This window comes from Lemur catta, chromosome 15, assembly GCF_020740605.2.
Source record: "Lemur catta isolate mLemCat1 chromosome 15, mLemCat1.pri, whole genome shotgun sequence".
NCBI lineage: Eukaryota > Metazoa > Chordata > Mammalia > Primates > Lemuridae > Lemur > Lemur catta.
The window spans coordinates 17,508,674-17,521,896 of record NC_059142.1 but is presented as its reverse complement, the minus strand read 5'-3'; the positions used below and the strand labels follow the sequence as shown (position 1 = coordinate 17,521,896).

Sequence of the window (13,223 nt, the reverse complement as noted above, 5' to 3'; positions counted from 1 at the left end):
TCCCTGTGGTGTGGATGTTTGTGTTCTCAGTAGTCCAGGGAAGACCACCAATCTAAATATTTAACTCTTCCAGCTGCATCCAGATGGGAGTTTCCAGGAATCTATTTACCTAGTTCTCTCCCTTGAGCCTCCCCTTTGGCCCCTGGGGACGGGGGCAGAGTGTGGGGGAGGTGAGCCCAAGCCCTGTCCTTGCTCGTCACAGAGGCCACCTTCCAGGTCAAGCGCCAGCCAGGCAGCTTCTGGTCTCGCCTTCTGCATTTGCTGCTACAGTTCCTTCCACCAAGGACAGATGTCTCGCCAGGGACCTGGCCATCAATATGCTACAGAGAGATGGCAGGAAGTTGTCCATTGAAGGAGCTGCTTATTTTATGTAAACTGTTCTCTGCATTTTCCTTGGAAGTGGCACATCTTTGGGGCAGCCTTTGGTCTAATCTGCCTGTTGGAGAAGCTGGATCCCCCACAGGACCCACCCTCCCTTTGGGAGAGCCAGTGGGGTTAATGCAGCCTCCCTCCAGCCTGAGCCATTGGACACTGAGTTTATTCTGGAGATCAGGAACAGATGTCTGAAGGTTGCTGTTTGGTTTATGAGCTCATGCTGGCTCCCTAGCCATCTAAAACAGGAAACTATTCATCTCCTCTCTTGATTGAATAGTCAATGTGGACAATGCTTGGCTTACTGAACTGATGGCTACTGACAGCCTCTGGGCTCTTCTTTTCCAAGGCAGTTGTGAGGGCAGCATTTCTTGAGTTCAGTCCCATGTGCCAGACCAGCTGGTAGATGATCCCAGGCATCCGAGTACTTTGACAGTACCAGGTAGGAGTGTCTGACCACCCTTGCTTCAGAGTGCTTATAGGGGGGATGCACTTAGGAACAGTAGAGGAAACACTCCTAAATTTGTTCTTAGAGCTCTGGGGAATCAATGCTCCAACTGGCCTAGCGATGATAAAGCCTCGTGGCTGTGCAACTGGGAGGGGCATTATATAGAATTCACCATAGAAGGACAAGGGCCCTGTGCGCTGGCTCACAGTCATCCCAAGGAAATAGCAGACACAGCCAGAGGAAGGTGTTACCGGCTGGGTTTGACATCATCACTCACATACAAATAAACACTTGGGTTGCCAGGCTGTTTAAACTGAGTCTTTGAATTCTGGTTAAGAGTGGGTGGGCTAGAAGACAGAGCAGATGAGGGAGAAAGCAAAATAAGAAAAGGCAGAGGAATTACTGTGCAGTAGATAAAAGGAGACCCATTGCCACTGGCTGAAGGTGGCTAGAATTACATGGCCCCCATGAAGCCTACCTGCCTGCCCTCCACCCTAGAGCAAAAGCCTGCATTCATCAACTTTCTCTCTCCACCAAAGCACCAGAGGAAAGCAGCACCAGTGGTGGAGCCCAATGGCAAAGTTATTTTTTTTTAACCTATAGCACACAATTAGGCCGAGTTGCTATTGTCAGAAAAAGACCATGAGGTCAAGTCAAAAACAATAACATATTAAAATAAACACAGGAGAACAAGGGCAGTCCCTCAACATCTGATCTCAACACCACCAGTAGCTGCTGTGATTGAGTCATCAAGATGACCACAGGAGGACTCTTCACACGTGTCCTTGAGCTGGGCCTGGTTCAGTGGCCAGAGCATGATAGTAATGTGTGGTTCAGCAAAGTGCAGGCAGGCCTATCAGCCAGCCTGCAGGAGGGCTTCTTAGAGGCCAACAGGGCCTATGTGTGGAATTGCAATGCATCCCAGGAAGCCGCTAGGCTAGGTTTCTCGGGGGAGAGGCCCTGGCTGACCTAACAATCTCGGTGAGGATAACACATTCCTTGACAAACCCTGAGAATCTGACATTCCCTGACTTCTCAGGAGCTTTCTCTTTCCCTTTGGATATTCAATCTCTGAGCCACCTGGCACTATTTTTGGAATTGTGGAATTTAAAAATAAAAATAAACCAACATTTTAAACCGTTATATAAATATATATTTTTTCAACAAAGATGGCAGAATGCTAAACAAATAACATAATTGGTCGGATGGCATAAATTTACCTTACCCTGCCCTGGTATTCGAGATGAATGGCCGCATGAAGTTCCAAGGTAGAACAGCTTCCTGGGTATATGCAAAGATGCAGTCACCTCTGGCCCACAGCACCAAACAACCTAGAGGGCCAGTTGTGGTCAGGACTGACCCTTTGTGCAGCTTAATTCCTACAAGTCAACACATTGTCTCCCGATCTGCTCTAAGGAGAGACTCTGACTTGGCACATCTCCTGTCAAGCCTGGCCGGAGTCCAGGAGAGGACAGTGTGGCTGCCTCCTCACAACACCAGCTATGTGAGGGAGAACAAATGTCTTCAGTCCCTGAAGCAAGGGCCCTGGAGCTGTGCAGAAACCATCCTCCAAAGCACAGCTCTGATCCAGGGCTGGCAGCATCCTTCACCACAGGCGATTGCTCTCACCGTAGGTAATAATCGATTGCAGCAGAGAAAGCAGCAAAACCTCCACAGCCAATGGCCCCAGCCTTTAAGCCAGCTGTAAAGCAAACAGAAATAACATTACCTGTGGTGACAGGGGCTGGGTCAGGCTGCATGCACGAAAGGTCTGCACATCCACAGATATAAAAAAGAAAAAAAAAAAACTTAAGCATTCTAAGTCACTCAGCCTATCACAGTTCTCTAAGACTTCAAGGAAGCAAAGCATATGATTTAATCCAGGGTGTTTTATCTAAATGTACATTTGTTTAGTTTTTCTCATTCAAGGAATTAAGATTTCCAGTCTTACGGAAATAGCCCCTCACAGGCAGGAAACTGGTTAAAAGAACCAGCCCTTGGAATCAAATGAAAGCATATGGCCTTTTACCCTGATTTGTTTATGGAATAAATTCCTGGCAAGGTGATCAAAGCAGTCCTGGAGAGAGCTGAGTTTCTCGGGGAGGCCCTGACAAAGCTGAGCAAAGGGAAGACCAAAAGAGAAGTTACTCTACGAATTGTGAATCGCTTTTGACGAGCAAAAGCAGGTCTGCATGACAGCAAATCATCTTAACTCTCAGAAGATGAGAAAACAGGCTTTCTGCTCTGGGTAAGTCAGGGCATGACAGCTGGAGAGCGGCCCAGCAGTAACACTGCTGCTTCTAGGAAAGTCAGGTCACTGAGGTCCCACACCACACACTGGTGATGGATAAGACAACAGAGGGAAGGCGCAGGGAACTAGTTTATTTGTTGTTTACAGCTGATAATCTAATACTTTTAGAATATCTGCACTTGGCTTTCAATAGACATCTAAGAATCCTCAACTGCAGAAAGATATTACCATTGTAATGTATATGCAAAATTGAAACTCACAGTTATCAAGAAAATAGCTAAATACTTGAAATGCCTGGAGCAAAAAGTCAGCATAGTCTACGTGGCTATCCAGGGTGGAATGGACCTAGCCATGCTTCTGTACTACCCTGCATACCAACATACTCCAGGGATTACTCACTGTGAGAGTTTTCCCACATATTCAGTATGGGGCAGCCTTTTTCCTAAGATAAATCTAGATCAGTGGTTCTTACCTGGGGGGTGATTTGCCTCTTAGGGGTCTTTTGGCAACATCGGGAGATACTTTTAGTTGTTACAATTAAAGGGGTGCTACTAGCATCTGGTGTGTAGAGGCCAGGGATGGTGCTAAACATCTTATGATACATGATACCCAATCAACCCCAGCAAAGATTTATCTGGTCCAAAATGTCAACAGCGCCAAGGTTGAGAAAACCCGATCTAGATACTAGCAAATTTCCAAAACTGAGTTGACACAGAAATGAACATGATTTATTTGTCAGAAGGGAAGAATATCAAGTGTCCCTGGAACACTCATATGTTTGGAAATGTCAACTTCAGCACGTTGTCCAACGCCACAAAGGGATGTTTACTAACCTCTGAAACCAATGGCTCCTCCAGTGATGCAGCCACTAATGACACTGTTCTTCCAATCTGATTTTCCCCGGTACTGCGGGTGGAGAAGTGCAGTTTAGAGCCAAAGAAACAAGCCAAACAGGATGATTAAGGAAAAATATACAGGGTTTCTAGAACCTAATCTTTCCCAAAACTATAGTTCCTAAAATTCGAGTGCATTCACAGATGCTTCCTGCAGGTGGCACCAAAGCGCTGAAACCAAGTCCAGCATTTAAGAAGTAACCAAAATTTCTGCTAGGACTCTCCACTAAGTCTCATGTTTAAAATCATTAACTAACTATGCCTACAAAAAGTTAAGAAATAATGCAAGCCCATATTATAAACACACAAAAAGTTTACATCAGGGACCTTTTTATCGAAGCTCAATCTAGAACATACCTGATGTTTCTGATCTGCTTTCTAATAAATATCATTAAGAGCACTTCTGTGTAAAAGTCATAAGATGGCAGCAGGCAAAGATTTCTCAGAAGGCACAGACACTTACAGATTCTACCAAGCACTCAGTACAAGAAAACATGGCGCCCACAATGGCAAAATTTTTGGCGTAGGACATTCCTCTCTGCCCCATGTCTTTAAGAACTTCTTTTGCAGTCGGCGTACGGTAAGGATCCTTAGGGTCAAAGCCTACGTTGGTATCAATGCCAGCAGTAAACACCCCAAATGCACCTCCCAAGACAAATCCTAGAAGCAAACACAGAGATGAAGATTTCTTTGGTACGTTTCCTGGATTACTGCATTGGGATCATGCCTGAAAGGATACTTTTGGGTGAACACCAGTGCAGAGGACACCCCTCCCTTGCCACTCAAACTCTCCATTTGCCTGGTTTCCACATTACACAATCCAGAGTCTATCTTATCAACAGCATCTTTCCTGCCTCCTCTTGGATTTCTTCCTCCTTTCATTTCCCAACATTCCTCAAGATTCCATTTTTAACCCTCTGTTTTCTCTACACTTTCTCATATGTAAACCAGCCACCCTCAAGTTCAGCTATCAACTTTGCAAAGCACTCCCTTGACCATGGTGACATTCATAATAATCACTTAGTAAGCACCATGTGCCAGATACTGTACTCTGGTGCTTTATAGTCACTGCCTCATTTATTCTTCACAATAATCCTGTGAGGTAGATGCTATCATCCTCTCCTTTCCACAGATGAAGAACCCAAGATTCAGAGAGGTTAAGTAACTTCCTGAGGGTCACAAAGCTACCAAATGGCAAATCCCACACTGCTGTCTACATCTGACCTCCCTGGGCCTGCTGTAATTTCCACACAAATGCCCTCTCATCACCTCATGGTCAATACAAGTTCAATGAAATCATAGGCACCTCCTTCCCAGACTTTTCTCCTTATTTATGGCCCCTTCTTTCCTGTCACCCCAGTTCCAAACTTTATGAGCATTTCTGACTGTTTCTTTGGTTCCCTTTACAATTAGTCATGAAAGATGGTGAAATCTTTTGCCTTAGTTTTTCAAATATGTCCATCCCTGTCTATGTCCACAATTACCATCCTAGTCTCCAGCCTTTATAACTTCAACCCTGGAGCACTACAAAGACTCTATTCATTATTTCAACAACTATATAAGTGATTTATTAGGGTCAGGCACAATGATAAACAAAGACCCAGTCCATGTCCGCAGGAAGCTTTAGTCTAGCAAACTTCCAATATGGCTTTCCCACTCAGAGATTTTTCTTTCCTTCACCACACTCTATCTTGATTCATCATGTTCATTACTACTTGTTACTCTTCCACAAAAAAAAAAAAAAAACACCAATTACTGCCTAAGCAAAAGGCCCAAATCCCCCACTCCACCCCAACTTGAAACATTTCTCTTCTTTGTCTACCTGTATTTTCTCAATCCTTCAAGCAACAGCTCCAGTCTCCCCTCTTCTGTGGCTTTCCACAACCAAAAAAGATCTTTCTTCTTTTTGGTATAGTTCACTTTTTTTCATTTGCATTCTCACTTTTGCATATTCATTCCTTAAAAGTCTTTTTTATTCTCAACAAGATTTAAACTCATCCACAAATGTGGTCAACCCTTTTACCCTGCACACAGGAGGGACATTTTACATTCTCAAATCGTCAAAAGGTTTAAGAAAAGGAAAAAAAGTCCAGGGCCATGGCTCATGCCTGCAATCCCAGCACTTTGGGAAGCAGAGGCAGGAGGATCACTTGAGGCCAGGGGTTTGAGAACAGCCTGGGCAACATAATGAGACCATGTCTCTACAAAAAAGAAAAAGAATTAGCTGTGTGTGGTGGCACGCACAGCTGCAGTCCTACCTACTCAGGAGGCTGAGGCAGGGGGATCACTTGAGGCCAGGAGTTCAAGGCTGCAGTAAGCTAGGGTCATGCCACTGCACTCCAGCCTGGGCAACAGAGTGAGACGCTGTCTCTAAAAAAAGAGAAAAGAAAACGGAAAGAAAGGGATGCGGGTGGGGGAAGCCCAAGTCCAGATGTCCAGACTTCATTCCTCCTCTTACTGGCCGCTCTCTATTCACGCTGGCCTTTCTGCTTTTCAAACTTCAAGGCAGTTGCTGCCTTAAGTACCTTTGAATTTGCAGTTTTGTTATGTCTGCAGCACTATTCTGCGGGGTTCCTTCTCAGCATTCTTCTCTATATAGTAAAATATTAGCTTTATGAGAACAGGACTCTTGTCTTTCACCCTGTATTCCCACCACCTCGTTAAATGAATCCTAAAGTGAATGAATGAATGAAGTCAACCATTTTATAACTTCTCGGCCCCAACCTTAGTACCGATTCTCTGATCTAATTTCCATAAGCGAAAGCTGACCGTGGGGACAGGAGAGGCATTGCACGGAATGAGGAGGAGATGTAGTCAAGGTCGAGGCCCGCAGGTCCCTGGCCGCTCAGTCGCGTGTCTTGGTGGAGAATCCCACTGCCGTCCAAGCCCTCAGCCTCCCAAGGGCCCCACTCGCCTCGCCTCACCTCCCACACAGGCCAGGGCAGCCTTGAAAGCGCAGCTTTCCATCGCCTTCTCGATCATCTTCTGCTCATCACTCTTGGCAGGGCTCGGGATCCCGCCCAGGCTCCCAGGCTCCAGGATCCGGGGCTGACGCTTGTCACCCACCAGGTATTGCAGAAGAAGGCTGTACTGCAGCGGGGCTTCGGTGGAACCCGTCGCCTCAGGCGCTGAGCCCCCGGCACTGGGGGCTGTCGCCGCCATGACAGTAGCTGCCCACGCAACCCTCGCGTTCTTCTTCCCACAGCAGATTCCACAAGCTTCACATTGGGGCCCTGAGGGGCTAGCCACAGTACCGCAACAGCAGATTCGCCACGGTGGGTATGGTGCGGAAGCAAAGTCGGTCTGCGCACACCTGCCGAGAGAGCTATCCCGTTTTCTAAAAGCGTCTTGTGAAAACTGAATTAGGTTTGTACAGCTTTTCCCATGGCACAAACAAGATTCAGAAAGCGGCTGCAGCGCGGTGCGTGCCGGGATTTATAGTTCTAACCCGAGCAGCCAACTACATTTCCCAGGAGGCCTTGCGCGTGCTCGCGCGCCTCGGCCTGGTCTGGAGCCTTTGGAGCTCTTAGGGGCGGGGAAGAGAGGCAGTGCACTCGCGAGGCTGCAGTACGCCGGGCCGCCGGCAGGGCGCGCGCGCGCCTTACCACTGCCTTTCCAGCCTGACGCTGTAACGAGGCGGTGAGGCTGTGTCCTACCTTCCTTGCGGGTGCTGTGGCGAGAAACGTGAAAGCATGACGTAAGTGTATGCGATAAATGCTTTGTTCAACAATTAAGCCTTTGAGGAGAGAGAAGGGCCCAACAAATGAGTGAAGCTCTTCAAGCGTAAGAACAATGAGGGACGAGAGTGGGAAGTGGAGGTGGCTGTGGCAGGTACTCACTCCAGCCACTTGTCCGTGGAACTAGTGATGTGGGACTCGTATTACCACAAAAGCCAAATAGATATTAGGTTGAGCCAATCCGAATGTTTACCGGCTTGAAAATTCAATACCTAAAGGTAAACTGTGAGATAGTACTGTACATGGACCCAGAAAATTTTTTGCAGTAGTTTTAATAATACTGAAATAGACCCCAAACTATTGTATTGGTTCAGACTAGCTATTTATTGGGGTGTTTCAGTTAAGAGAAACATAAATGAAAACAGAAGGTGGTGAGGGTACCAGTCAACATAGGCAGAGGTGCTTCTCTGGTAGCCAAAGTTCTCTATGCTGCATAAAGGACATACGCTTCACCCCGCTTCTGCGCCCACAGGCTGCTGCATGAGCTATTCCTAAGGTCCCCAGTGACTTCCTATGTGTTAAATCTAAGTCACACCTCCTTTGCTAGACTTCTCAGCTGCATTTGACAGTGTGGACTCCTCCCTCCTCCTTCGAAGTTTTTTCTTCACGGCTTTGGTGGAGCCCTTCTCTCCTAGTTCTTCTACAGCCTCCCCAGTTGCTCCTCTCAGACTTCTCTGCAGGCTCCTCTGCCTGCCCCTTTCCTGTTGGTCCTCCAAGGGCTTCATCCTCTAGGCTCTTCTACTCAGGCAGCTCACTCTACCTGGGCAACCGCACCCACACTTGTGGCTTCTACTACCTCTAATGTGGCAGTGACTCTTAAATATTTATCTCCAGCTTAGACCTTCCTCATAAGCACAAGATTGAGACATTTCCCATAGGCACCTCTAACTCAACTCACCCTGCCAACCCCTCTGTCCTTCCAGATGAACAAGGAGCCCAGCAATCTGATTCATGCTGAGATCTTAAGAACCAACAATGGGTCTAGATGTTGGGACAGGCTCCCAGGCTGGTCCTAGGTAAGGCAGCCTTGAGAAGCAAAGAATGGCAAAGAAACAGCTAATCCCTGGGACCAGTTAGAGGGCAGTAACCAAACCCAAAAGGAAGGGGCTTCCTCAGAGTTAAGGAAGGATCCAAGCTACCATGTAGAGAAACTCCCTGTGGCAAAAGTACCTGGGGGAGGGAGCCTTTTATGGAACATCTTCCTTGGCCCAGACCATGGATGGGGAGGGAACAGACACTGATATAGTATCTCCCTTCCCCCCATCTCCTTCCATGGGTAGAGTAGGTTTCACCTGATGGAAATCTTGACCCTCCTCAAGTATATTCTGAACGTGAGAAGTGGTTTCCTATGTCTGTTTCCCTGGGCTGAACCTGTGCTAGACGTCTAGGGCCCTTATCTGGCCATGGCATCGTTGGGAATCCAGCAGCTCTCCTGTTACAGCTCAGTTCTCCACCCTAGATTGTCTGCTCTACTGACAAGGATATGGGGTTGGAAGAGCATCTCAGTGGGTCAGAGAGAACAGGGGACAGTTAAAGATGAGTTAGAGTCACAGGGAGGGCTGTAGGAAGAGTCGGAAGGCTCTTAGTGTATGACCCACCCCTTGAATGACTCTGGGTGGTGGCACAGAGGGGTGGTGTGCTGGATGGGGGGAGGGCCTGTGAGACCCCAGCTGGCCTGTAGTTTTCTCAGGTGCTGTCTGTCTGCTGGTACGTCACTGGAGCCCGGGAGTGAAAGAAATAGCATGAGTGGGGATGGGATAAGGAAGCCCAAGTTGAGAAGTGCAGCATGGGGCCGGGCGTGGTGGCTCAGGCCTGCAATCCTAACACTCTGGGAGCGGCGGGACGATTGCTTGAGGTCCGGAGTTCAAGACCAGCCTGAGCAAGAGTGAGACCCCGTCTCTACTAAAAATAGAAAAAACTAGCTGGACTGAAAAAACTGGTGGAGCCCTTCTCTCCTATTTCTTCTACAGCCTCCCCAGTTGCTCCTCTCAGACTTCTCTGCAGGCTCCTCTGCCTGCCCCTTTCCTGTTGGTCCTCCAAGGGCTTCATCCTCTAGGCTCTTCTACTCAGGCAGCTCACTCTACCTGGGCAACCGCACCCACACTTGTGGCTTCTTCTACTACCTCTAATGTGGCAGTGACTCTTAAATATTTATCTCCAGCTTAGACCTTCCTGGTGGTGTGCGCCTGTAGTCTCATCTACTCAGGAGGCTGAGGCAGGGGGATCGCTTGAGCCCAGGAAGTTTGAGGTTGCTGTGAGCTAGGCTGATACCATGGTACTTTAGCCTGGGCAACAGAGCAAGACTCTGTCTAAAAAAAAAAAAAAAAAAAAAAACAGAGAGAAGTTCAGCATGTCATATGTGGATTTCAGTTGTATGTGAATTTGTTAACAGTGGGTAATTTTGATGGTCCCGTCACTGGTAGGAGGTATGGTCACATAGATACCGAGTAGACAACTGATTCACTGTAGATAGTGGGTATTGGACAAGTGACTTTGTATTTAAAGGGCCTTGATCAATGTCCTCCAAAACCAGACAATAACTAAGAGCTGAATATGGCGGCTGAGAAACTCATGGAACGAGAAGATATTGATGTCAAGTGCAGGACTCCGAACAGGTGACTGCATCCCCCAGCATCACTAGGAGGGCCTCATGCTCACCTGAGGAGTGTAGGACGGAGGTGAGATCCAAGGATGTTTAGGAATCAAGAGTTGGTTCAATCCTTGTGCCACCTGTCACATGTGGTCCCATAAGGCAGTGTTAGTTTTCTCATAGGACCATCTGAAGCCCTGCAGACCGGACTGGCCAGAGTTGCTGGTTAGGAAGGAATGATGGGTCGGGCACCACACTTGGGCATACTGCCATTCCACCTGTCCTTGTCACCCCCAAGTTCCCTCCTTAATATTCTAAGATATTAAACTAGCTTGTTACTTGATAATTTTTAATATGTATAATAATATTTTTCAGTGCCTCAATTAAAATTGTATTTGGAAATCATTTACATTGGAAACAATTTCTGTCTAATCATTTGGGTTTTAAGAAAGGAAGTTAAGTCACCCCACTTCTTGGAAACAGCGGTCAAGTCATGTGTAATGAAAGAACCTCTATCTCCACAGTGATGGTCACTTAGCAGCATAATCTATTCTTATTGGAGGGGGTGGGGGGCGGGTGTCTTGGCCTGGTAGGGCGCTGGGCTTGCTGGACCAAGGAAGCTGCCGAGTGCCACCACTCTACATCAGTGCTTCTCAACCTTTCGAGACCGTTAGAAGCTTCTGGAGAGGATGTTAAACTTCTAAGTGCTGTGCGCAGAGTTAGTTTATGAATCTGTAAAGTTGGGGTGGGCAGAAAAATTTGCATTTCCCAGGTGGTGCTGCCACTGCTGCTGGCTAGGGACTGTGTTTGAGGACCACAGTCTATATTATTGGCCACAGTTACCTTGCACTGGAAGTAGATTCACAGGACTCAGAGCCCCATTAAGTTGGGACAGCTATTCATTTCACTAATGTCTAGAGTGCATGATGAGGCCAGGGTCCCTCAGGAGGGTTTCCCTGAGATGACGGGAAGGTAGTGGACTGTGTTTCATTTTTCTCCTTAAAGCAAGTTTGACTTGCTTGAGGGCTGCAGTTCAAGGATCTGGGCCAATTTGTTGTGGGGAAAAAAGTCACCAATTCCTACCTGGGCACTTGTTTGACACTAAAGTGAGAAGTTCATCTGCATAGGTCCTGCAGTAGTGTCCCCAAAGCCCAGATGGCCACCTCCTGCCACGGGGGACTGACGTGCAGTTTGATTCTCAGGAGGCCTTAAGAGAGCTCGCTCAGGGGAAGAGCCAGACAGAGGCAGACCTTCCTCCCTCTGCCTTGCCCTCTAGGCACAAAACCGTCAGCAGTTCCTCTTCCCACTGGCCACACCATCCCAGAGCTTTCTGTGTCCTGATGGTGTTTTCTCAACGAGAAAGGAGGCGTGGAGGTCCCCCAGGCAGAGATGAAATTTCCTAGGCGTGGCGCACAGCAGTGCAGCTTCACTATGGCCGGGGCACAGGCCAGGCAAGTGGGGTTGCGTATTTTTTGTTTTAACTTCTTCAGCTTGCCACAGCTGAGCCACCTGTCACTCAAGAGCACCACTGACCTGCAGGGAACACTGGCAGGTAGGCCTCCAGTCAGACAGTGGAATAAGAGCCCGGATGCTTTGGACACCGCGGGCATCACTGCCTCATTGGCATGAGAAGAGTTTGTAGGATTTTGAGTAGCACCAGGACACCGGATGCTGAGACCAACCTGGGTTTTAGGGGAAGCTCCCATCCCTCCATCCTTCCTCAAGAGAAGAGACCTTAAGCTGGGCTCTCTGAGGTCTGAGGAAGCAGCACCCATGAGTGAGGGGGTTGGCAGGAAATGTTCTGGACTGTGAGTTTGGAACGAAAGAACTGAAGCCTCAAGTCCCAGTAGAGGAGGCCTCAGAAAGCAAGAAATAGCCTGAACCCATTGGAGGGCAATCAGCAAGAAATCAGACCCCCAAATCAGGCTCCCAAACGAGGTCAAGGGGAACAGATTTGACAGGCAGGCTAGAGGGGCACCTAAGGGGTGTGGCTTTTATTGTTCACCCACAGGTGGCAGCTGTTATGAGGTTACAGGGTTCAGGTAAATGAGAATTTATTTTGCTCCTCAAACCTACCCTCTCGGAGTGTCCTATCTGGGTGAATGGTGGTTCCAGGCATTCCGCTGGTCTTAGAGTCCTTGCTTCCTGCTCAGCCACATACCTTCCAAATACCTTTCAAACCCATCCCTTCCTTTTTGTACGCATTGCCACTGCCTTTGTGTGGACTCCATCATTTCTCAATTAACAGACTCTTAATTGGTCTTTGTGCCTCCTGCCTTGCTCTTCTCTAAACCATCCACAGAATGATCTTTTAACCCATAAATGGGATCGTGCCCCCTGTTCTGAAAGCTACCTCAATGCAGTATAAAAATCCAAATTCAGTGTGTTGCTTTTACAACTTGTGCCCAGGAAGACACAGATGCTACCATCTAAGTTTAGTTCTCATTCAAATATTCCTCTGCTCTCGATACTCTCTTTTGGGTCTAGTAGTGATGACTCAGAATCATTATTAACACTTTGTGTTCTGTAGTGTTTGAGAGCTGAGTTTGTGCCCTGTCTCAGTCGAGTGTAAAATGTCAGGTGGTATTCACTATTATTAAGTCAACTATTTTTTATTTTGACCTACAATAGCCTGCAGAGCTATCATGTATTATTTCTAGTGACAGATCCTTGGATTCTAGCCAGTTTTGGGTGGGTGGTCTTAATATTCTAGAGCAGATTTCCTCCATACCGTAACTGTTAGGATGTTATATTTACTCACTCATACCTAACAATCCAGATTTGCTTACTGTCTCTTTGGCTTTGCTTACAAAAAGCTACTGGAAATTTGGCAAGCAGTCTGACTGGTAGATTAGGGGATTATTAGGACCTACTTCCCACTTGGGTAATGAATCATATAGTTTGGCCATATCTGCACTAGAGTTACCTCAAT

General features: G+C 47.4%; 1 protein-coding gene across 1 annotated transcript; it reads right to left on the bottom strand.

Annotated features, from left to right (window-relative positions):
- Positions 1 to 2,017: 2,017 nt before the first annotated feature.
- Positions 2,018 to 7,363, bottom strand: TIMM22 (translocase of inner mitochondrial membrane 22). Its single transcript, XM_045526194.1, has 4 exons — positions 6,889 to 7,363; positions 4,428 to 4,624; positions 3,905 to 3,977; positions 2,018 to 2,522 (listed from the first exon to the last, which is right to left on the bottom strand). Exons 1-4 carry the CDS (start codon positions 7,124 to 7,126, stop codon positions 2,446 to 2,448), a joined length of 585 nt encoding a protein of 194 aa, XP_045382150.1. The 5' UTR covers positions 7,127 to 7,363; the 3' UTR covers positions 2,018 to 2,445.
- Positions 7,364 to 13,223: the final 5,860 nt, after the last annotated feature.

Coding starts and splice junctions, on each gene's coding strand:
- TIMM22 (XM_045526194.1), bottom strand. CDS start 7,126: ATGGCGGCGACAGCCCCCAGTGCCGGGGGCTCAGCGCCTGAGGCGACG. Junction 4,625..6,888: donor TGCCCTGGCCTGTGTGGGAG/GTGAGGCGAGGC, acceptor GTTTGCTTCTAG/GATTTGTCTTGGGAGGTGCA. Junction 2,523..3,904: donor AGGAGCCATTGGTTTCAGAG/GTTAGTAAACAT, acceptor TTTGCTTTACAG/CTGGCTTAAAGGCTGGGGCC.